Raw genomic sequence first — 25,275 nt, forward strand, 5'->3', positions numbered from 1 at the left:
CATGCCCCACATTCATCTTCACCACTCCCTCTTGCTTTCTTATCCCCTTTCCCATTCTTCCTCTCCTCGTCCCTTCCCCCTCACCCTCACTGTACGTGAGAGAGAAGGGAAGTGGAAGTGAGTGCTGCACCAGAGGCAGACCTGGGTTCCCTAACTGGCCCTGCCATCGACTTGCTGTGTGACTCTGAGCAAGTCACTTCTTAGCTCTGTGCCTCTGTTTCACCTCACGTCCTGTTTGTCTTGCCTAGCTAGACGGTAAGCTCTTTAGGGCAGGGAGGGCCTCTCTGACTAAGTGTATGTACAGTGCCCAGCACAATGGGGTGCCACTCGTGCTTGGGGTGCTATAGAAGGCATACAATAAGTGAAGGAGATGACATGGGAGGAAGGGAAAGTAGAGACAGGCGGAAGTTGAGCCCTGACACTGGCCAGGAGGAGCGGGGGGAGGAGAAGGAGGAGCCCCCTCGCTTCAGCAGAGAGCAACAGGGCTGGAAAGAGGGGAGTGCCATGGTCCCAGAAGATGAAGCCCTGGAGACCCCTCCCCAGGCCAGGAGTGGCAGTGCTCTCTCCCAGAGGCAGGAGGTTCCATTCTGCGTGCATTTGTTATTTAAACGAACTAGAATGTTTGTTTCCAAAATGCCCCTCCCCACCCCCAAAAGGCAGTGGGTATCGTGCACCAACCTTTGGAAAACAACAGCCCTGCCATTGCTTTCTGCTATGTTATGGGGATCAGGAGCAGCTTGGGTCAAACAGGGCAAAGGTGCATAAGTCATGCCTTTCCAGCTTCACTGGGTTCACTCACCTTCAGCTCCACTTTGTCATTTCTCAGCATCAGGATAAACTGTGCACTGCACTTTTCCTCTGGATAAACATTCACTACTGATGTCAAATTCGTCAGCTCTAGTTTCTCTAAATACTGAGAAAGGAAAGAAAGATGGGCACGCATTAGAGCACATCTAAACAAGTCAGCTGTTCCCAGCAGACACTAACTGAAACAAGAACACTCCAGGGTTTTCTTAAATTTCAGATTGGTGCCATTAACATACATGGCAATACAAAGTCTGTCATTGCTTCTTTTAGAAGCTGTTTTCAGCTACAATATACATTTTGGGCAAACTTCTCACCACTCTTCAGTGTGGGTATGCAGCACAGATCCCAGAATTTAACAACATTCCCAGACTGATTACAAATTGTGCTAGATTCAGCCCTGGGTTACATTGATGTGTCCCATGTGGAGATATGTAGCTATTTTACTGATTCACTCTGGCAGCCAAATATGGTGGGTCTCATTAGCTGCAATAGAGGAGCATAAAAAGTTTAGTCTCTTTGGAGCAAGAGATAATTAAATGGTGGGACAGAGGTTGTCCTGCATGGAGAAACTCTAGGAAGGGCCCACTCAGCAGAGAGGGCAGGGTAAAATATATGGGCCCTATCATGCCAATAAACACACAATATGAATAAATGTTATTTATTGGCGGTATAGGGCCTGTCATGGGGTGGCTTGCCCCTTTAAGGGAAGTCAGGGTCCACTGTACCCACGACAGGCATCTTTAAGGAGAATGAGCTCAGCTCACCTGTAAGCAGTCAACTCCTTAAGTGGCTGATTGGCGGCTAATGACCACCTGCCTCTTATAAAAGGCATCAGATGTCAGTTAGGGAGACTACTCCTAAGAAGAGGGGTTCCCAAGGAAAGGAAATAGCTCCTCACAGGCTGGGCTCCCTACAGCCATGTGTCATCGGGAGAAGAGTTGCAGTTAGCAGGAAAGCCCTGGCTCCAGCAGAAAAATCAAGGATGAGTGTTAGCAAAGGGCTTGGCTGTGGGATTGATAAACTCAGAAGTAGTCTGTTTCCTGGCTGAGAAGCCTGGGTGTAGTTCAGTCATGCATTTCTGTGAACTTCCCAGTAGTAAATCAGACCCTTGGTAATAGGGATGCTGTGTGACATGCTAAAGCCACTCAGGGAAATCGAGGAAGGGTGCACCTTCACTGCTGGACCTGGCAGCAAGGGGTGCATATGGATGACACATGCTGTTGATAGGCTCATAAACTTTAGTTTGAGCTCTCCTCATCTGCGCTCTCTCTTCCCAGGCTGCCCCTTCTCCAGGGGGTGTCTATTGTAGGGTGACCAGATGTCCCGATTTTATAGGGACAGTCCCGATTTTTGGGTCTTTTTCTTATATAAGCTCCTATTACCCCCCAACCCCATCCCGATTTTTCACATTTGCTGTCTGGTCACCCTAGTCTGTTGTGGACATCTGACTGCTCTGAGGCCACTTCACTGTGGCTACTTTATACTGAGATGAAGTGGTAAAACTCTTCTCTCTGCCCTAAGGTTCCCCCAAGCATGCCACTGGCAAGAACAGTAGAGCTACAGTGAAAAACAAATAACGAATGTTAGAAAGCCGGGAAATGCAGCTTTAAGGTGACACTTCTTACACAAAACACCCACACAACGTTCTAGCTTCGAGCCCTGTAGACTAACAACAGGAGTTACAGTACTTCACTAAATGTTTCCTCTAGAAGTTCTGTTATGGTTAACTTTTGGGGGCACAGGAGGTGTCTGACTATGCATGGATCTGCTGGAGAAAAAGATAAAGGAGAAAACATCTTTCTCCCATCATGAGTCCATCTCAGTATGTACAGCCTGTGATGGGGAACATTTTGGGGATGTTGCTTGAGTTCTGTGGAAATGTACAGTAAAAGTGTGTTAATTCTTTAGGGTAATTACTGAGAATTGCTGGTGTGAGTGTCTTGCTCAGTCACCTTCTGATTTGAAATGAACAGCACTTACAGCTCCATTCACTGAACAGAGTTGTTGCTAATATAACTGAAGTAGTTTCACTGAGCAATGTGGATTGGAGTTTTTGGTTTGAGTCATGTTATAAACCATGCTATAAAGACTGCCTAAAGCAACAGGGCTGATACGCTCTTCATTTGCACAAGTGTAATCAAGAATAAACCCAGTGAAGTCAATGGATCCACAACAGGGTATATTGTACGTGAGAGAAGAACTGGATCCCTTATCTATAAAATGGGTCTCAGAAAAAAAACCGTGCCCACGCTGCTCTGAGAAGCTATACATAAACAACACGTGGTTGTGGCGAGCAGAGTTTCAACCATAGCTCAAACAAGACAGACTATGTCCATGTGGGATATGAAAGAACTTTTGCTTTATATTGTGGTCCTCATTTCTGAGGTGCAGATTTTCAGCTAGAAAGGCTGAAGCTCTGTGTTGGAGCAGTTTATTGGACAGACTGGTTTAAGTACCCATATGCAAGATGCAGCGGATGTGCATATTATAACTATACCGCACCTTTCACCCTGACTGATCTCCAAACGGTTAAAAAAAGTGTATACACCCATACAGCAGCTGCATCTGAGGTAAACATGAGGGAGGGAAAGTCTTAGTCAAGGACTGGACAACCCCCCTGCTCTAATAAGTGCCGTGTGCAACATGTTCTTGAATGACCCTGTATGGTAAATGGGGTGGCTTCAATTAATTCTCATCTCAAAAGTGAATACACAGAATAGCCTGAAGGAAGGTTCTTAGTCATTTTGTTAGGAGCAGACACATTATTTTTATTATTTTGTTCACTTTATATGCTGTAGCTCAGGGTCTCTGTTACAGTGCTTGATACATGTTCCATGGTTACAGGGATGGGAGAGGCACTTGGAGTAAATGAATATATACTCGGTGAAAATGACTACTAAAAATAATCATATATACATACACACAAGCATGTTTTACTACTCACGGTTGGGGTTTTCTTATCACTATAAAAGAAAAGTGTAGTTCCTCTGAGTTCTGTCCAGTACTGTTGAAAATCCTGTTTGAAAAGAACAAGTGTCAGTTTACCTAGAAAATCTTTTTAGCCCCCAAAGAAAAGTGAATGAAATATGGATAAGAAAATTACCATAACCCAGGTGGGTTTATTTCAGTGCTTTATAGTTTGGTAAAGGTCAAAGACCTTCTGCTTCTAACTTCCAGTAAATGAAACAATTTGTAAAATTGTTTCATTCCAGGTCAGGAGTTCCGATATATAGACTTCGGGGCTGATTCATTACTGTGTTACTCCAGTTTACGCCACTGTAACTCTATTGGCTTCACTGGAGTTATTCAAGTTTAAAACTAGAGTAGCATCGTAGTGATCCACGTTCAATATCTTGGTTATGGTAACTGACCAAGTATTGGTATCAGTATGGATTATCAATAGCATTGACAATTTCTCAGTACTGATGACCAAATAGTTTATGTTTTTTGACATTTTTGCCCCTTATTTAAAATGTGAGCTCCAGCCTGGGGGAGAGAACTGTTTAATAGCTTTTATTTTTCACATTGCTCTCCCTAAATTGCATAAAAATGTCTAGCAGATCAAGCCCTTTAGAATACCTCACAAGACATACTTTGTACAAAACACATCCTAGTTACATGACAGTGATGAATATTGGGGTGTCAGGATGTCACACTAAGTACCTAACTAAGTGGGGTCTGATTTTTTTTTTAAAGTGCTTATCACCCAGAAACAATCATGTGGAATCCCCATCATTAGAGGTTTTTAAAAACAGGTTGGATAAACACCTGTTAGGGACGATCTAGATTTACTTGGTCCTGCCACAGCACAAGAGGTTGGACGTGATCTACATTTCTAGGATTCTATCATTGATTTCAGTGGGAGATTTGATATACAGGCTGTAAAATAGTCATCCGATAATGTCTCTACTAACCTGGGCCAATGGAAACTAGTGGAAGGCAAACAAATTGAGAGATGAAAGCCTCCACATCCTGTCATTGTTCCCCTGAACAATCTAGTCCCACAAAGATTAATATTAACTGTACTGGTTTGTTTGTTCAGCAATATCTCCCTCTAACCTGAAGCTAGATTGTTACACTCACAGTGACTCTTTATCTACTTCCCCTTTCAATGACGAAAGACTATCGATCTGCAACCAGCCATTGCCTTATTGTTCTCAATCTTCCCTGCAATGAACGTGTTAGTTAGTGATGGGAAAGGCTGTAAGACAATTGCAATTAAACACTCTGCTCTCTTGTCTGAGGATGCATGAGAAGCATATATTATGGGCAAAGCCTTTCATTTGGGGATTTTATTTCTTTAAAATTGCCCAAGTATTTATTGGTGTTCATTACAAAAATTAAAAAACAAGTGAAAATCAGTGCATAAAATTAACGTAATAGTTTTCTGGGTAAATACGAGGGTGGTTAATATTGAGAGACAGGATAGAAAAAAGCAATAAAGAGAAAAGGAGGAGTATTGAACGTAAAAGCAGTTTCAGGCTGTGGTGTATTTCATGACCTCTACATTAACAGTATGTATACATATGCCCATGCAGGCCTGTCTCTTCCACTACCTTGCCTTATTTTAACAGACAACCTCACGTTTACACTTAGACTAATTTATTAGTAACCTAAACCCATCCACCTAATGTCATGGATTGGATTTTTTTTTTAAATAACCAGAATGGTCACATACTTGAGTGCTCCAAAATTCAGGTGAAAAATCAGTAAAACCTTTTGTAAAACCTGGGGATTTTTTAGTAAAATTTGGTTTAAAAAGAGAAACAAAAAAGAAGGGCCTTAATTATGGACTAGTGAATGAAGATAGTAAAACTGTAAAATAGATGTACTTTTTTGGCAAAAAAAGGGGAGAGTTTCTCACACAAGGGTAAAAACTGCAAGTGTGCTAGGCCTGACAAACTAAGGCATGCAGGATATTTCCCCCCAAACCTCTACCTGGTGACCTCTCCCCCATAGACTTCAGTCTCCTAATAATTCTTTTCAGGAGTTCTCCAGAACCACTTGTGGACTAGTGTGCTTCTCCCCACAGCATCCTAATAACCCCTGAAGTGATAAACTGAGGGATGTACACTGCACCAAGCATGGAGCTGATACATGGTATGTTCCTCTCCAGCCCCGTTGCAAAGCAGACGCAGACTGTGAATCTTTATCTGCTTCTCAAAACACGAGAGGCAGCCTAACCTGGTGCTGCCTCATACAATGACCTTGTGGCAAAGCTACAATTTAGACCAAGGAAATTGGCAACATTTTACGAGAAGAAGATTTACTTTTGAAAATGAGTACTCGGGAGACCTGATCCTCTCCTACAGATATAGTTGTCAGGCTCCCCACTTTGGATAACGTGTAAAAGAAGAGGGGTCTGATTCTCCACATACCACTGTAGCTCCATTGAAGTCAATGAATTCCCCCGGCCCCCCCCCCCCCACACACACACAGTGAGCTGACACAGGGGCTATCCACCACTTTAATCTCCCATAACCCCCTCTTTTGAAGACTTAAGTAGTGCATAGTGTTTATACAGACCCTCTGCACCGGCATGAATTTCACCCTAATAAGAATGAGCAAAACCAGTCACTCTACAAGCTCTATGCATTCAGGAATGTCTTTGGGTCACGGGTAAACAACCTCCTCACTGCCTACAAATAAGGTGCACAGACGTGGTCACCTTTATTCCAACTAAAATTAATAAAACTGTGAACCCGTGCTGCCTTCTCAGCATAGCCCCTGCTCTGTAACTGGCTGTCCACAACTGCCATTTCAATTGCATGTAATGTTAGTTTTCCCTTTTCTGATTTGTTGTGTGATAATGCTGTGGCCCGAGTAATAATGGCCACGTTCTACTCAAGGCGTTATTGCATTTCAGAGGTGGGTGAAGCGATTCCTAGTTGTAAAAGGCTTGGGGATTAAGAGCAGAGGCATTATATAAATGCACATTTATTAATATTAAAGCTGTTGGTGGGAAAGTGCTACTAAACATGACTATTTCCATCATGCTAGATAAAATGAAGAAATGTTTTAGAATAAGTCTGATTGCTGCTAGCTATTTGCATAGCAAGATCAGTAGTTTACTTGTGGTTTCTTGGTGTTTCGGTTTACTGTGCTACCTATTACTATGCATGTGAATCACTGTGCTATTTTTGTCTTTCAACCGCGTCCATCCTTAGTAGCATGTAACGCCTGTGTGCTCTCTGGCTCCATCTACACTGCAGTTTCCTCCATGTTATGAACCTTTTCTTGACCAAATTTTAATTTAAATATTTCGGATGGCTGGTGCCTCAATTTTTAAATAGGTATTTTAAAAAAATTATCTTTAAAAAGTAGCTTTGGCAAAATTATGTTCTGTCCATGCCAGCTAGCCTACCACTGTCAACAGAAGTCATTCTTTAGACTTGGATATAAACTGTAGTGCGGATGGAGGATCCTTGTTTCTCTGACTGATTTTCATGGCTCTGCCAATTATGACATCAACATTGGCATTTATTTGGAGCTGACAGAAAGGAGAACAGGGAGAGACAGGCATGGTGGTCTTTAAGGACCCGATTCTGCAAAAAGAACTGTGCAAGTTGACTTTTTGGTTGTGCAAAGCCCTATAGAAGTCAATGGGGAATCCACATGGGCACAGAGGTCTGCTCATGTGGTTCACATTCAAATAGACTTTTAAGGGCAAATAATGAATGTGCAGTATCTAATTTGTTTATTATAAACAGGCCCTGACAGAGAATCATAGATCCAAGCCACATCCTGTCTTTGGGGAAATTTGACTCCAGATCCAACTGCAAACTTCACAGCTTGGTTCTGGCTCTACTTTTTATTAATAGCAGATACACATTTGGACGGATACCTCAAACACAGAGCTCCTGGTGCTCCGCTTGATCATAAAAGATTGCATGTGAAAGTTTGGAAGAGAGGTGTACTGTCCTGGTCTTCCTAGCCAATGTTTTCCCCTCCTCAGTCTGTTACATTGCGTACTGTGTGCCAGTGGGTCATCATCTTCTCTCCCTACAGCTGGCTGTCTTTCAGTATGTGACGTTTTGGAGGCTATTTCAGGATGAATGGTCCCACATAAACGTTCTATTAAATTATTTTATAGTATGCTCCGTATACAAGCATAACACTGTTAATGATGGTCGTATCTCAGATTGAAGTTTTTATTTTTCTAATCACTGGTCCAAGATGAGAGCTTCAGTCATGTATTGGTCCTGAAACATCAAGATTTTCAAAAATGAAAGTCTAAAAGTTAGGCTCCTAAACTCTCCTTTAGGCCTAAGTAAATGACCTGATATTCAGAGGAGCTGAGCAATGCTATCTCCCCTGGACCACAACAGCTGACACCATTTACAATATTTCTAGCCATGACGGTTTCTGAGGTATTGCACCTTAAATTTAGGCTGATCCCTTGGTGTAGCAGTGGGTGGGTGTTGCATTTGTCTAGGACCATCTGTAATCACCTCAGTACACATTTTGTCAATGGCTCTGTTTATTTTTATTTTATCCCTTTCACTGCTACACATATTAGGTTTCACATACTACCAGCAATCCCCACTATGTTTATCAACACCGCACACCCCTAGGAGAGCTTGGGGAGACCTGCTAGAGTTTTAACCCTCTGCTGAAACAACATTCTAGGGAAACTGATCTTTTCTGGTGGCAGGCAAAACAATTATGGAGAGCAGAGATGGGCAGAAGTATCTTTATTCCATCCCATCTATGTATTGAAGCTGCCTTCAAATCTTTTGACTATCTTAGCATACCCAATCATTATTATTAATTATATGGCACCATAAATGTGCATGGTGCTTTAAAATACAGATACAGACAGACTCCAGGCCCTAGAGAACGCATGGCCGAAAGCCCTGCTCCCGAAAAGGAATCTGCATGGGCATAAGGGTCCACCTATGTGAATCTCTCGGCAGGGTTGAGGGCTAAGTTAAGACCATAAAGAGGGGAAGAGGAATACAGATGGAGTGTAAATGTCTGCAAAAGCCAAACTTTTGCTAATATCTATTGTTATACCCCTGCTCCTGGATCCTTTTGACCTAACCTTGATAGCAACCCCTCCCATTATTAAAATTTCATCAGAAATGCAGTTCTGTAACAAGCAACAGAGAGTCCTGTGGCACCTTTAAGACTAACAGATATTAGTTCTGTAACATACCACTCCCATTCCTGAAATGAATAGTCTCACTACAAGTTTCCATGGCTTTTTCTGATGCCCAAGAAAATCATATTGCAGTTCTGAAAAATGATCAGTTACATGTATGATCTCAGTGTTATGCAGTGAACTGCCAGTATGTGAGCTAGTGACTCTAGAGAGAGAGTGGGTTTTAAAAGCTTCCACATATGGGGGAACTTGAAAAATATCTGTTGTTTATTTCTGGACTGTTATGCAGCATAATGAAACTTCAACCAATCTTCCATGTTGGGATACATCATTAATAGCAATGTTCAAAAATATCACTGTTCCGAACTTCCTCTTGCTATATTGTAGTTTAAAAAAAAAAAAAGGTAGTAGTTACTTTTCTCTTTGTGAGATAAAGTGCATCCTCCCCCCCGAGTCTACTAAAAACGAATAATGGGGAAATACAAGTTTACCTTCAAACTTATTTTTGAAAAAAATCATATTTGAGCAGTGATCAAGCACAGAAAATATTAAATCTTTTATAGCCATGACTGGGTAGGGGAAAGGATTATAATGGAAACTGTTTTGCAATCTTAACTATAATTATCGCTTTCAGGAGCTAAAATAAAGAAATATATACTAAAAAGCAATCAGTATGTTCAAGGACCTGATCTGTAAATACTTACTAATAATGTTCACACATGCATACAGGACCAGGGCATAAATTATTATCCTGCCTCAGAAAAATTCCACTGTCCTGTGTTTCCAAAGTAGTCCATAAATCAAAGTTAAATTATTTCAGCATTATATATTTTTAATTATTGTAAGACATGCTCATTTTAAATGCTAGATGACGGAGAATTTCAGGTTTAAGACTAGTATGGGCTATTTCAGAACAATATTAACAAATCAAACTTTGCTCTTGTGGCTTAAAATGTAATCTAAGTGTCTCATCATTATTGCAGCTCTGAAATCAGTCTCAATCAACTTTCCTGTAGATTATAAAAAAAAAAAAAAAGATGGGGTGCTGAATAATTATTATGGTGTGTAATGCAGTTGTTTTGATTATATACATTTATAGAGAATAAATACACATATATACAGAATAAATATACATATATACAGAATAAAATATACATATATACAAATATAAATATACATATATACAGAATAAAACTGAGATGGACTAAGAGTCCATTGGAAAACCCAAAATAAACTACAGCTTCAGAAATCAACATCTTTCTCTATCTTTGCTTCTTATAATATTGTCTACATAAAAGGAAATGCATGTCTAGAAATATGGAGACTATTATGGTACATTTTATATTTATATTATTTTGTTAAAGAGTCTATTTAGTTGAATATATATAAATAAGAATCTGAAAGCAAAAAAAAAGTAGTTTCAAGTATGGGAACTATTACTCCCTGATGCAACAGCAGAAAGTGCCAAGGGATACTCAGATTTTATTTACACACAAACTTGACTGAAATAACTAAATCTGTTTTAATTCATACCTTTAGTTATTTCAGTGTGGATACTTACTTCAGAATAAGAGTTTCTGATTTTGCTTTTGCTTAAATTGGTAAAAAATTGACTTCAACTAAATTGTAATGGGACACTTTTATTCTGAAATAAAGTGTGCACAGGACTTTCACTAAAATAACTAAAGGTGTGAATTAAAACAGATTTAATTATTTCAGTGCAGGTTGGGGTGCTGCAGACCAGCCCTCAGGAACAGGTCTCAAAACCTGTAATGAGTTACAACACATTTCTCAGAAAAAGTTTAATTGAACATAGCTGCTCGGATTGTGCACCTTACCTGGTACTGTGCACGTCTGATAGATAGAAACCCTTCAAAGTACAGAGGAAGAGCAGTAATCCTCTGTCTCTCCTGGAAGATTCGTCGTGGGGCTGGTTCAGGGATTTTCTCAGGCTCAGCCATCCTGCTCCCTTCCTATCCGCTGAATCTTGGCTGTGTTCTTTTCCTCTGTGTATTCTTGTCTGCTTATCTTCAGCCTCTGGCAAAGGAAAGCTCACCCCGGTTTGAGAGAACAAGGTGACGGTACAAAGAGGAAGTCTCGGTAGTTATTTTTAAATAAACAACACACCGCACAGACCCTTGCTCACTGTATAATCCGAAGAGGAACAAGGTTAAATGGATTAAAGGGAACTTTCCTAGCCCGCTATTTGTATGTTTCCATCCTGCAGACCAAGGTTCACAATCACAAATGATAATTATGCCATTTCTTACCAGGATTATCATTACTGGATTTAGTTGGGGGTCTGTCAGAGAAACCTCCCTCTCACAGTTCACAGACTCTGGAATCTTTACAGGTGATCTGCAAAGAAAGAGAGATTGTGCCCGTCTGCTTCTGAAATGTTTGTTTTGGCTTTTTAAAATTCCACTTGGCTTTTTACATTAAGAACGTCTGACAATTGCTTTTGCTGGAGATCTGGTGGAATTCTGACATAAGAGTGATTGAGAGAAGAAGGTATTTTTAGTGAAAACTGCTGTTTTTGTTGTTGATGCATGTGTAACTCAGATTTCTGACAAACACTTGGGGGGAAAACTTTCGTTGTGAAAAATCCATCATCCCCAAAAGTTCAGACAAAGTGTGGGAGAGTTCCCTTTCCCAGGGTGAAATTCTGGCCCTACTGGAGTCAATGGCAAAACTCCTGTTGACTTCAACAGGGCCAGGATTTATCTTCAGGTTTGTGTCCCTTCCAGAAATCCTCAAGAAAGAACAGGGAGAGCAAGACATTGGGATATTTCTATAGGTAACAAACAAGCAAATTCTTTGCATCTGAAGAAGTGAGGTTCTTACCCACGAAAGCTTATGCTCCCAATACTTCTGTTAGTCTTAAAGGTGCCGCAGGACCCTCTGTTGCTTTAAACAAGCAAAAAGTATTTGAAAGCGTGCTGTAGAAAAAGGGAACACATTTCTCCCCCTTATTCTTGTGGGTTACCTTCAGGGCTCCTTTTCTGCTTCCCTGCAACCTTCACACAGATCCAATATATGTGACCTGCTTGCAAAGGAACTTTTAGACTGTGCAATTGCTAGGCAAGAATATCAGAAAATCTGGTACTTCCCAGAACTATGTGAAAGTAAAATATCTATTTTTACTCTGCAAGTAATGACTTCTTGGAAAAGTCCATATTATTAACTTTTTGTAAGAATTTATTAGATGGCAAATTTTTTCCAATTGTGCTACTTTTGGCATGTTTTTGTAGTAAAATGGCAGAACTTGACTCTACTGGGGCAATTCAGCAATGGGGCAAGATATGCACCATTTTTGCGACATTCAGTAGCTAAAGAGGGGCACTTACTATACTCCCAGCCTTGGAAAGCCAGCACAGTCTAAAACCACCATCAGTTCAAAACAGAAATCAACATGTAATAACTGATACATTCTTACTACATTGATGCATTCTTACTACATTGACAGATTACAACATGATTTAGTGAAGGTTTTGACCCCAAAAGATTTTTTTTTCAACTCAGAGGTAGACCCTTGAGATCTAAAGCATTACTATCTAAATAATACTAGACCTGACTGATCACTGTGCTGCAATTTATGTGGGTGTTTGTACATCACGAATGCAAAACGGGTGTAATATGCTAGTAAATCAGAATGGTAGCATTATACTCACATTGCAGGGACGTGAATGACTATATACATTGTAGGGTGCTGGAGTATCAGTTCCTTTGTTTATTAACTCTTAAGAATGCTTCTTTTTAAAAAAATCACCAGAAACAGCATGTCACATACAGTGTAAAGATTGTCAAGTATCAGGGGGTAGCCGTGTTAGTCTGTATCTACAAAAACAACAAAGAGTCTGGTGGCACCTTAAAGACTAACAGATTTATTTGGGCATAAGCTTTCGTGAGTAAAAACCTCACTTCTTCGGATGCACTCTTTAATTACCACATCTCTGCAACAGGGTGTTACCATATTAAAGTATATCAATGTGTGATGTTTCTCTAAACAGAAGCTTGCTGTGGAAATCTTGTTTTGTCACTGATATTTAAATAACAAGGATTTGTAAACCTCTTAACTATTCCTAAATAAATAATGTTTCTTTTTTTAAATTACTTTTTTGGCTGTATTTTAAAGTGACTTTTTGTTCTCAGTGAGTTGCCTTCTCAGCTCTATAGCAGAGTGTGACAGTTTCCCTTTTGAAGTTTTCATCTTTTTTTTTTTTTTTGAACACACAAACTGTAGGATACGTTGTACCCTTTAAGAGGTGACATTTAGACCTGTTTGAAGCTTCCCTTTCTTTTGAGATGTGTCATTTATGATGAAATGTCATCCATGATACCTTTTCCACTGGGGAAGGTAATTTTCACAACCTGTTTCCAAAAACTTCTTGTGACTTTGTTTTTATAAAACTAAACAAAACAACAACCAGATAAATTCCAGGCACATCTGCAATATTGTTTTATATTTTCATAAAATTTAGATTTTTTCACTTGAGGCATTTGGCTCTAGCGGATCCCCTCAAAACCTCTGTTAAGATGCTAACCTATTCTGCATTGCCCTATGGCCCTTTTACTCCACTCCAGTGGAGAAAAGGTACCATGAAGACAGCAGAGCTTTTTACCAGGGAATATCACTAGCACAGATGTTTCTTGGATGGCACTGAACTGACTATAATGGCTCTCTGCCACTCCCTTTGAACTCCAGTTTAGAAGGAATGCCAGGGCTATCACCACAATGCCATTGAACTCCTGCTATTTTTGGCTGCCGGAAGGACCCCAATGGGCTACTCCAGCCTCAGACAAATGAGAGTATCTCTGAGGCTGAAATCAGAAGACTTCAAAATGTCTTTACTTCTAAATTTTTGCAGAATCTAGTGTGTCTCTATGTACATCTACTTATGCAAATCCCATTACAACACTCATTTTTAAGCAAGATGCAATTTTCTGGGACAAGAAAAGTAAAATGTTTGAGAAATTGCCCTTATCCGAATACTCGATGTGATTGTGTGTCAGTTATGCCAATGGAGAAAGATGGTAGAAACTGCCAGAGTCACAGGGCTGATGTCTGGTTGATGTTTGTGGTCACAATAGTAATGGACTGTTAGACTGTGAATTTAAAAATAAGCCAGGCCTGACCTCAAGAGAGGTACACTAGTAAAGAGAATGTACTCAGTAGTACACAGCTGGAATGGATGAACAGCTGGAGCATGTGGCTTCTGCCATAAGCAGACTATGCAGCTTGTTGCCAAAAAGGGACCAGAATGGTCAAATGACAGATCTTCCCTGTCCCTCCAATTTCTATGGGACACATTTTCAAAAAGGGCCTCTGATTCTTCAATTTTTAGGTGCTCACCTCTGGCACCAACAGCCTAGATTTTAGCAGAGCTAAGCACCAGCAGCTTCAATGAATCTCCATTTGAGTGAGGGGTGCTCAGCGCTCCTAAAAAGTCAGGCCCTTGTATCCAGAGCTGGGCACCCAGAAAATGAGACACGCATTTTACAGCCCTTAACAAAACAAATAATAATAAAAACATGGGCCTCAAAGCTAGAATAGCACCTGTCCCATGTTAGGCAGCCAATATGCAGGAGTGAGAATCTTGCACAGCGAGTACTGTATCTTTAGAGAATAACAAGGAGTACTTGTGGCACCTTAGAAACTAACACATTTATTTGGGCATAAGCTTTCGTGGGTTAAAACCTGCTTCATCAGATGCATGCAGTGGAAAATACAGTAGGAAGATGTATATATATATATATATATATACACACACACAGAGAACATGGAAAAAATGGGTGTTGCCATACCAACTGTACCCACCTTTGTGAACTGCTTTGGGTTCTACAGATGAAAACCAGTCTATTAACCACATTTCTCCAGGGGGCTGACTCAGCACCCCAGAGATTCTACAGCTGGTCTGTAAACCACTGATTGAGGGGGTCAGGCATTGGCTGTGGGTCTAAGACGCCGGGATTCTAGCCTTGGCTCTGCCACATTACTTGCTGCGATCGTTTACTATTTACCACACGGCTCAGAGCGAAGGCATGAGGGGCTGCGCGTTCATGACAGACTAGCTTAGCGTGGCTGATGCAACAAGAGGGTGAGTGGGGTGTATGTCTAGGAGCTTGCAAAGGGATGGTATATGAATGCACAAGAGCAGGGCGTGGGATAGCACGGTGTGCGAAAGCGGCCAAGTGTGAGTAAAAACGGGTGGGTGAGAGCAGGCAAGGAAGTGGCATGTGTTTGAAAGGGTGGGCACAGGTCGGAGTGAGGGCTGTGTGGTAGGAGGATGGAGTGGGGGAGGCTGGTGTCTGGGGGAGGCAGCGAGGCGTGGCGGGAGGTGACAGCATGCACGGGCACTGGGTGGGTAGGGTAAGTGGGTGGTTCAGGGGTAGGGAAGGGCGGAGGCGTGCGGGGTGGGCACACAATGAAACAAAGCCTGGGTGGGCAAAGGTGCTGAGTCCTGAGTGGGAGGGAGACTGCGTGGGGGGCGAGGTGTGGGGGGCCGGCTGGGGGGGGGGCGAGGTGTGCCCAGGCGGCAGGGCTGGGTGTACAAGGGGGCGAGGCGTGTGTGCGCGGGCCGGACAGAATGGGGGTCTGGGGGGCAGATGCGCGCGCGGGGATAGGCGAGGATGTGACTGGGGGGGTGGGGGGCGATGCACGGGGGCGCGCGGACGGCGGGGTACCTGGGGGCGGGGGCGCGCGCGGAGGGTGGGGATACGTGAGGATGTGCCTGCGGGGCGGAGGGACGCACGGGAGCGCGCGGGGGGCGGGCAGGTGTGCCTGGGGGCGGGGATACGGGCAGGTGTGCCGAGGGGCGGGGGCGCGCGGAGGGCGGGGCCGCGGGGGGGCGGGTGTGCGACGTTGCTCCCTGGCTCTACTCTGACCCCTCCCGCCTAGGGCCGCCGACTCGGTGGGAAACAGAGTCTCGTGCGCAGGCGCGGCCCCCACCGGCAGGGGGTGAGGCGGGAACGGTTCGCTCTGACGCACGCCCCCGTTAACCAATGAGCGTTCCCCATCCCCTCCCTCGGCGGGAGCGCGTGCGCAGCGGAGGAGCCCCGAGTTTTCAAATAGCCGGAGCGGAGACGGGCGGCGCGCGCGGGCGCGGGCGCGATCTGGACCGGGAGCGGGAGCGGCAGCGGCGCGGGCCTGAGGGAGCGCTGGCGCCGACATGGCGGAGCCGCTGGTGAGAGAGCGGGGGGAGGGGCTGGGGGTGCCTCGGCCCGAGCCTGGTTACTGCTGGCGCCCCCCCCCCTCCCGCCTTGGTCTGGGCTGAGGCCGCGGGGCGGGGGGTGGTTTCCGGGGCAGGATGCCGGGCGGGGTTGGGGAGGTGAATGTTTCTTAGGTGGGTTACGGTAGTGACCAGGAATCCCACTGGGGGGAATTATTTCTTAGGTGGGTTACGGTAGTGACCAGGAATCCCACTGGGGGTAGTTATTTCTTAAGTATTTTACAGTAGCGCCCAGAATCCCCCCGGGGGGTAGTTATTTCTTAGGTGGATTACGGTAGTGCCCAGGAGCCCCTCTGGGGGTAGTTATTTCTTAGGTGGGTTACGGTAGCGCCCAGGAGCCCCCTCCCCGGGGTAGATATTTAGGTGTATTACAGTAGCGCCCAAGTGCCCCGGTCATAGGCCAGGGCCCCATTGTGCTAGGCACTGTATGGATACAAAGCTTGCCCCCCCCGTGCCCTATGGAGCTGACTGTCTAAGCATACAACAGTGGGCAGAGCCAATCACATGTAGGTGTTAAGGTGGTGTGTGCTGTCCACTCTACCTGTGGCACAGGCCAGCCCATCTTGCCTGCGGTCTCCTTCCTGTTGCAAGTGGGCTGATGCTGCCCTGTGTGATGGCGGCTGCATGTTGCAAGCCAGGTAGATTTTCCTGGCTTCTTAGAGCTTGTCTGCACTACCTGCTGGATTGACGGGCAGCGATTGATCCAGCGGGGGTTGATTTATCACGTCTTGGTAAATCGACCGGTGAGTGCTCTCCCGTCGACTCCGCTACTCCATCAGAACAAGAAGTGCAAGCAGAGTCGATGGGAGAGCGTCGGCTGTTGACTTACCGCTGTAAAGACACTGCGGTAAGTAGATTTAAGTATGTCAACTTCAGCTGTGCTATTCACTTAGCTGAAGTTACATATCTTAGATTGACCCCGCGCGATAGTGTAGACAAGCCCTAAGTCTCCTGTGCTGGGGCTCTTTGTCTCACACAAGGGGATGTTTAGGAAGTGCCTATCATCCAGACATCTTAATGTACTTGATAATCTGTTTTCTAGTATTCCCTGCTACAGCAGGATCCTCATTAAACTCAACAATTCCCAGCAGTTACTGTGCATTAGGGTTATTGGAGAAGTTTTCCTATGTAGTTATAATAGGAAATAACTATGGTAACTGGTATATTATGGCAAATGTTGACTTGTTAATGGTGACCTGCAAAGAGGGGAAAGAAGTCTGTGTTCTTTATGATGCTTCTTTATGATGTACTTATTTTAAATATTAGAAATTCAGGTCTGGAACTATGTAGAAGAACCAGTGGGATTATGACATCACAAAGGACTGAAAGCTCAGCAGTTTAAATTGAATAGATTTTTAATGATGACTTAAAAAAAACATTTATGAGAAAGAAAGTCTTTCCTGAAGTTCCAGAATTCCCAATTCTTTAGTTAAGGTGTGAGAGGTTTTCATACACATTTGAGTTTACCAACTAGTTCTCCAGCAATTTCAGGGCAGGTCAGGATAGACATCCCTAATATTTCTCAGGCTAAATAAAGAAAACAGAAGCAAACCTTTTTTTGGCTAAACTAATATTTAGTCCTTTTTTAAGCAAATGATTCATGAAGAAGCAAAAAATGGGATCAACTAAAAAAAAATTTAAATTAAAAAAAAAAAAATCCGTTGCAGTTCATTTTTAAAGGTGACTTCTGTAGGTCAGTCTGAGTAATCATTCTGAGATGCAGACAAATGCTTTTTACTTAAGAGTTTGTAGATTAATTACCAATAGCTTGTTCTACCATGTGTATTACATATGTGTTTTAAACTTGCTGTCTCACCACAACACTGTTGTTAAGCAGGCTTCCACAATGCAATACATGATTTCCTATCAAACTTAGTTGGATTTTGTGTGAACTTTGTGCTATTGTGTTTAAAGTTTCTCAGGCAGTTTTCCTCAGCTGTTGGAGAGTCTCATAAATGTTAAATATTCCCGTCTCCATTTTCTGGTAGCAGGTCCTAGACATGGCCTTCTAAGGACTATGAGAAACAGAACTAGCAACAAGTAAAATTTTCTCAAGCAATACCATATCCATAGGCTTGTAACTCTTCAGTCTTCTGCTTCTCATGTGATAACAAGTGGGATCTGCTCCAGATCTTAAAGATGGCTTTGAGTTACCAGTAGCTGTACACTCAGAATCACATTTTGACTGTTAAGTATCAGAGGGGTAGCCGTGTTAGTCTGAATCTGTAAAAAGCGACAGAGGGTCCTGTGGCACCTTTAAGACTAACAGAAGTATTGGGAGCATAAGCTTTCGTGGGTAAGAACCTCACTTCTTAGAACCTCAGATGCAAGTAATGGAAATTTTCCAGAGGCAGGTATAAATCAGTCTGGAGATAACCAGGTTAGTTCAATCAGTGAGGGTGAGGTGCTCTGCTAGCAGTTGAGGTGTGAACACCAAGGGAGGAGAAACTGCTTCTGTAGTTGGATAGCCATTCACAGTCTTTGTTTAATCCTGATCTGATGGTGTCAAATTTGCAAATGAACTGGAGCTCAGCAGTTTCTCTTTGGAGTCTGGTCCTGAAGTTTTTTTGCTGTAAGATGGCTACCTTTACATCTGCTATTGTGTGGCTAGGGAGGTTGAAGTGTTCTCCTACAGGTTTTTGTAGATTGCCATTCCTGATATCTGACTTGTGTCCATTTATCCTCTTGCGTAGTGACTGTCCAGTTTGGCCAATGTACATAGTAGAGGGACATTGCTGGCACATGATGGCATATATAACATTGGTGGACGTGCAGGTGAATGAGCTGGTGATGTTGTAGCTGATCTGGTTAGGTCCTGTGATGGTGTTGCTGGTGTAGATATGTGGGCAGAGTTGGCATCGAGGTTTGTTGCATGGGTTGGTTCCTGAGTTAGAGTTGTTATGGTGCGGTGAGAATATGCTTAAGGTTGGCAGGTTGTCTGTGGGCGAGGACTGGCCTGCCTCCCAAGGTCTGTGAAAGCGAGGGATCATTGTCCAGGATGGGTTGTAGATCACTGATGATGCGTTGGAGAGGTTTAAGCTGAGGACTGCAGGTGATGGCCAGTGGAGTTCTGTTGGTTTCTTTTTTGGGCCTGTCTTGTAGCAGGAGGCTTCTGGGTACACGTCTGGCTCTGTTGATTTGTTTCTCTATTTCCTTGTGTGGGTATCGTAGTTTTGAGAATGCTTGATGAAGATCTTGTAGGTGTTGGTCTCTGTCTGAGGGGTTGGAGCAGATGTTGTTGTACCTCAGCGCTTGGCTGTAGACGATGGATCGTGTGGTGTGTCCAGGGTGGAAGCTGGAGGCATGAAGGTAGGCGTAGCGGTCGGTGGGTTTTCGGTATAGGCTGGTGTTAACGTGGCCATCGCTTATTTGTACTGTGGTGTCTAGGAAGTGGATCTCCCATGTAGATTGGTCCAGGCTGAGGTTGATGGTGGGGTGGAAGCTGTTGAAATCATGGTGGAATTCTTCCAGGGTCTCCTCCATCTCCGTCCAGGTGATGAAGATGTCATCAATGTAGCGTAGATAGAGAAGGGGCGTGAGTGGATGAGAGCTGAGGAAGCGTTGTTCCAGGTCAGCCATAAAAATGTTGGCATATTGTGGGGCCATGCGGGTGCCCATAGCAGTGCCACTGGTCTGGAGTTATATATTGTCACCAAATTTGAAATAATTGTGCGTGAGGATAAAGTCACAGAGCTCAGCAACAAGCTGTGCTGTGTCATCATCAGGGATACTGTTCCTGACAGCTTGTATTCCATCTGTGTGTGGGATGTTTGTGTAGAGAGCCTCTACATCCATGGTGGCTAGGATGGTGTTTTCTGGGAGGTCACCAATGCATTGTAGTTTTCTCAGGAAATCAGTGTTGTCACGGAGATAGCTGGGAGTACTGGTGGCGTAGGGTCTGAGTAGGGAGTCCACATATCCAGACAGTCCTTCAGTGAGAGTGCCAATGCCCGAGACGATGGGGCGTCCAGGATTTCCAGGTTTGTGGATCTTGGGTAGTAGATAGAATAACCCCGGTCGGGGCTCTAAGGGTATGTTGATTTGTTCCTGTGTTAGTGTAGGGAGTGTCCTGAGTAGATGGTGCAGTTTCCTAGTGTATTCCTCAGTGGGATCTGAGGAAAGTGGCCTGTAGAATTTGGTATTGGAGAGTTGTCTGGCAGCCTCCTCCTGGTAGTCAGACCTGTTCATGATGACAACAGCACCTCCTTTATCAGCATCTTTGATGATAATGTTAGGGTGGTTTCTGAGGGTGTGGATGGCATTGCGTTCTGCACGGCTTAGGTTATGAGCAAGCAATGTTGTTTTTCCACAATTTCTGCCTGTGCACGTCGGCGGAAGCATTCTATGTATAGGTCCAGACTGTCATTTCGACCCTCAGGAGGAGTCCATGTGGAGTTCCTCTTCCTGTGTTGTTGGTGGGAGGGTATCTGTGTATCAGTGTGCTGTTCAGTGTTATCTTGAAAGTATTCTTTGAGTCGGAGGTGGCGAAAGTAGGCTTCCAGATCACTGCAGAACTGTATCATGTTCGTGGGAGTGCTGGGGCAAAAAGAGAGTCCCCGAGATAGGACAGACTCTTCTGCTGGGTTGAGTGTGTAGCTGGATAAATTGACGATATTGCTGGGTGAGTTAGGGGTACCCCTGTTGTGGCCCCATGTGGCAGGTAGGATTTTAGACAGCTTACGGTCTTTTTTCCTTTGTAGAGAGGTGAAGTGTGTAATGTAGATCTCCTGTCTTATTTTAGTAAAGTCCATTTGTGTGGAGGGTTGGTTATTTATGAAAGTCTCCAGGTTGGAGAGCTCTTTCTTAATGTTTTCCTGTTTGCTGTATAGGATGCTGATCAGGTGGTTCCTCAGTTTCTTTGATAGTGTATGGCATAATCTCTCACTGTGGTCTGTGCAGTATGTAGATAGCAATGGATTTTTCACCTTCAGTCCATTTGGTATGATGTCCATCCGTTTGTATTTGGAAAGGAAGATGATATCTGTCTGTATTTGTGCAAGTTTCTTCATGAGGTTGATAGATTTCCATTCCATACGGCTAAATGCAGTGCCTTGCATGATGTCAGGTATCAGAGGGGTAGCCATGTTAGTCTGAATCTGTAAAAAGCAACAGAGGGTCCTGTGGCACCTTTAAGACTAACAGAAGTATTGGGAGCATAAGCTTTCGTGGGTAAGAACCTCACTTCTTCAGATGCAAGTAATGGAAATTTCCAGAGGCAGGTATAAATCAGTATGGAGATAACGAGGTTATCAGTTATCATAAATCAGTATGGAGATTTTGACTGTTGTATCTCCGCTCCCTCTACATCCTTCCCAACTGGTATCTTTCTGACCATGTTCAAGCAATGGAACTCCCTGCTGGATCTGCACCTTTGCTGCTAGTTCCTACTCTCTGAATTTACCAGATTTTGTTCCATGCATTAGATTAATAGCATTCTAGTCACCCATTCTTATTTGGGAGATAACTTGTAACTTGTTCTTGATCCATGTGTATATTGGTTTAATTGATCTGGACCTCCATGACTTCTCTGCTACTGCTTTTCTTGACAGTATGGTCCTGGGGGTTCGTTGTTGCCTGGTGTCATAGCCAGCGAATAGGTTTGTGGTCAAGGCTCTGGTCCTGCAGTTGTTTCTCCATTGACATGATCGCTATTTGCTTTGAATCAGCTCTTGTACTGTCATTGGGTTTTGATGCTTGAGGAAGATTGCTTCATGTTAAGTGGTGGCTTTGATGTATTCTTCACTGCAGAGCCTTTTGGATTTGTCTTGATGCGTGGCTGCTCTGGTTAGTTCTTCACAAGATGTCATCCTTGTTCCTGTCTAGCTGGTGGAAGAATGGAAGTTCAGAGGCATTAAAGTGTCCACTGAGTGCAGTTTCGCATTCAGTCACGTCTAGGCATGAGAGCTGTATTCAGTGCCTGGGAGTCGAATATAGTGTGGCGTTGAGTGTTGGATGTGCCAGCAGATGTTATCAAGGACCCCATTAGGTTTAGACAGGAATACCTGAAATTCTATCTTAGGTCCTCTGAGAGACGCTCTGCTAAAAGCTGTCCTGAGGCTGATCTGAACTGTTTTCAAAGTTGTCTACCTCAAAGTACAAACCTGTCGTTTCTCTGCGGAGTGCTTGGGTACTCTGCAGTGGCATTATTCAGGTTGGCATAATCCCAGCAGTGCCATTTTGAAGCTTGTCTTGAAACAGTTTGTATCTTCATACAAGCTAAAAATCTCTCGTTTGAATAGCTTTTTGTGCATTAGCACTGGGACTTTGCTCCTGTGACAATTTGGGGGATCAGTATGTGCAATCTACTCTGTTTGATATTGGGGTCTTTTTATATGTATCTATATCAGACTGCAGACTCCATTTGTGATGTGTTTTTTACCTTCTCTGTTGTCCTGTTACCTCCATGCTGGACTTAAATTCCAAAGGTTGATGGCAAAGGGCTAACAATAGATGGTCCTTGATTTAAGGGCTTTCCCATTGACATTGAATCAATCTAAAAAATTGGCTGACTACTGTCCAGGAGAACTGACTTATCAGAGGAGAGATCACCTATCAATAAAGTGACCTGGTAAGTGTCTGGGATCACCTGAAGAGGCTGATCCAGGACGAAGGGACTTGTGTTCATTTAGATGGAATCAAGGTGTTAACATGACTCTGTAACTGTCTTAACATTAAACATTGAGGGGCCCCTGCTGGTTCTAGGGACTGGGCAATGGGTAACATTGTTGCAGCTCTTAGAAAGCGTGGGCTAGATAGGGGATTTATCAACAGTCTGGTGTGTGGCCAAGAAGAGGCGCTCTACTAAAGCTGTGACAGCTCCAACCTAAGTGCTCCGAGGTAGTGAACTATCCAGTAGCTCTCTAATATACCATTGTTGCTTCACCTTTGATGAAGAAGCTTCTCATCTCAACCAGACTCTGACTACTCTGCCTTAAGCCTCAAAATCTAATGGCATCACAAGAGCTGACTCAATACAAATTGTGCTGAAGACAACACAGAAGAACTGCAGGACCAGAGCCATGACAATATATCTATGTGTTGTTAATCATAAGAATATTCTGGCAATTTTCTTCAGTGGCCTGCATGCCCATCCTAGCCATGTTACAAGTTTAAGGTTAAAAACCCCAAGGACTTATTAGTGGAATAAAGCCATCAAACTCGTGTGTGTGTGTGTGTGTGTGTGTGTGTGTGTTTGCCTCTCTTACCAAAAGAACCGTGTTGAAATACTGTTTGTAGCCATTGCTTCTTGCTTAAAAAGGACCTAGGTAGGAATGTTCTAGAGCAGGGCACCAGATTCAATTGGAGGAGAAGGCTGAATTCTGTTTTAATTATGGTATAAATTCAGAACTATGCACTCTCCACAATACACAGTAGAATTCACTGATGCCAGCAGGAGATTTATATAGCTCGAGAGAAGATTATATTTGTTCGGTGCTTTATTGTTGCATTAATCATCAGTGAGAAAATAAGCTCCCCTTGAAACCTGCTGCTATTTCTGCCTTTTATTTCTTTCCCATCCTCATTTCCCCGTTTCTCTCTTCCTTCCCAGTTTGAGAGTCTTCCCTGTTCTTTTCTCTGCAGCAACTCTTAGTTCCCAGCCCAATGAGCATCACTCCCCTCCCCTTCTCCATTCCATCCACTAAATGCTGCTGGGGGAATTCTGTGCAAAATTAAAAATTCTGCACACAATATTTTAATTCTGCATACAATTCTTTCGGTAATTTTCAAAATAATTGCCAGCAAGCATGTCTAACAATACAGACAACAAAAAGGATTCAGGAAATGTTTTATGACAAATAGATTCCTTACTAGGCATATTAATACAGAACTCTGAGTGTAATAAGTCATTTAAACTACAGTACAGAACTGTATTTCCTGCACCCCTCAGAAGCAGTGCAAAGGCTTGGGGGAGTCCGGGGTAACAGAGGAGCTGAGGGAGAGGGAAGTAATTGGTGGGAAGGAGCCTGGGTGTAAACTTGAAGGGTTGTTGGATATGGGTGGAAAAAGTATGGAGCAGGTTTTTTGGGAGGGCCTGGAGGAATTATTAGGGAGTGTCCCCATGTAGACCCTGGCTGACCCCTAGCCTCTCCCTTCAGTCAGGCACATCTGCCCCTGTTTCCATGTGTCTCTGTGCTACTACTCAGCCATCTCCCTTTCCCCCTGTATCTCTGCACCCCCTCCCCCTCTGCCCATGTGTCCCTGCACCCCCTCAGCCAGTCCCCATCCTATATCTCCATGTGTCCCTGCATCTCCTGTCTCCATGTGTGTCTGTGCCCCCACACAGCCTTCCCCCTGTAGCTCTGCACCTCCCTCCCCCCTATGGCCCTGCACCTCCATTCCTATTCATCCCTTGTCCCAGTCTGCCCTCCTCCACTAGCCCTTATGAGCCCCCGTCTGTGACCCCCCCCCAGCAACCCCATGCTGTCTCTCTCCCCATATCTCCTGTCTCCTGACCTGGCCTGATAGGCGCTGTGAAGAAGGCAGGCTCTTTCTCTTCCCTATCCTGGCTGGGAATGCAGCTGCGGCCCGGACTGGGGGCGGGGCCGAGGCTGGGAGCAGGACTGGGGGTGGGGTCAGGAGCTGGGGCTGGTGCGCTGCGCCCCTCCAAATGTTCCTCCATGCCCTCTTAGGGGGATGCGCCCCACACTTTCGGGACCTTCTCAATTAAACTATTTAAATGACACTTCAGTGTCAACATTAAGGTGATGCTCCAATCAGATTGATAGAAGACATGGGAGTTCACCCGTTTGAGTCATTGTTTCAGGCAGTCTGCAGACTCAGGGAGACATGACTGCATCAGTTACATTCGTGGTTCATTTAGAAAAATTATCCCTGCAGTCATGATGACCAGAAAATTTTAAAGTGAAAGCTTAGATTCTGGAGACCCTGAATGTCATGTGTGCCATGTAATTAAATCATGCTGTCTGGATGCTTTACACCCCTATTTTAGAGGTAAGCTGAGTTACTGGCTATTGGTATACATGTGTGGGCACAGCTACCAGTACTGTAGAGGGCCAAAAAGCATCAGCTAAGGGAATTCCTACCTGTTTCACACCAGCACAAAACCAAAGCCTGGGAATCCTCTGGACTGATGTACTCGGGGAACGAGAATTAGTTAAATTAATTTCCATTTCT

At 43.8% G+C, this 25,275-nt stretch overlaps 2 protein-coding genes across 3 annotated transcripts in view; one reads left to right on the forward strand and one right to left on the reverse strand.

Moving 5' to 3' along the window:
• STAP1 (signal transducing adaptor family member 1) overlaps nt 1-10,872 on the reverse strand; it is a 34,405-nt gene extending 23,533 nt beyond the window's left edge. Inside the window, exons 1-3 of the mRNA XM_054030749.1 lie at nt 10,750-10,872; nt 3,752-3,823; nt 800-913 (exon numbers count right to left, since the gene is read on the reverse strand). Of these exons, the coding sequence (XP_053886724.1) occupies nt 800-913; nt 3,752-3,823; nt 10,750-10,872 (309 nt within the window). The remainder of the gene's footprint in view (nt 1-799; nt 914-3,751; nt 3,824-10,749) is intronic.
• Nucleotides 10,873-15,980: 5,108 nt separating this feature from the next.
• Nucleotides 15,981-25,275, forward strand: part of CENPC (centromere protein C) — a 68,359-nt gene continuing 59,064 nt past the window's right edge. For both annotated transcript variants that reach the window (XM_054031082.1, XM_054031083.1), the window contains exon 1: nt 15,981-16,095. In XM_054031082.1, coding sequence (XP_053887057.1) covers nt 16,081-16,095 — 15 coding nt within the window. In that variant the 5' untranslated portion in view covers nt 15,981-16,080. The remainder of the gene's footprint in view (nt 16,096-25,275) is intronic.

Source organism: Malaclemys terrapin, chromosome 5, assembly GCF_027887155.1.
Source record: "Malaclemys terrapin pileata isolate rMalTer1 chromosome 5, rMalTer1.hap1, whole genome shotgun sequence".
NCBI classification, from domain to species: Eukaryota; Metazoa; Chordata; order Testudines; family Emydidae; genus Malaclemys; species Malaclemys terrapin.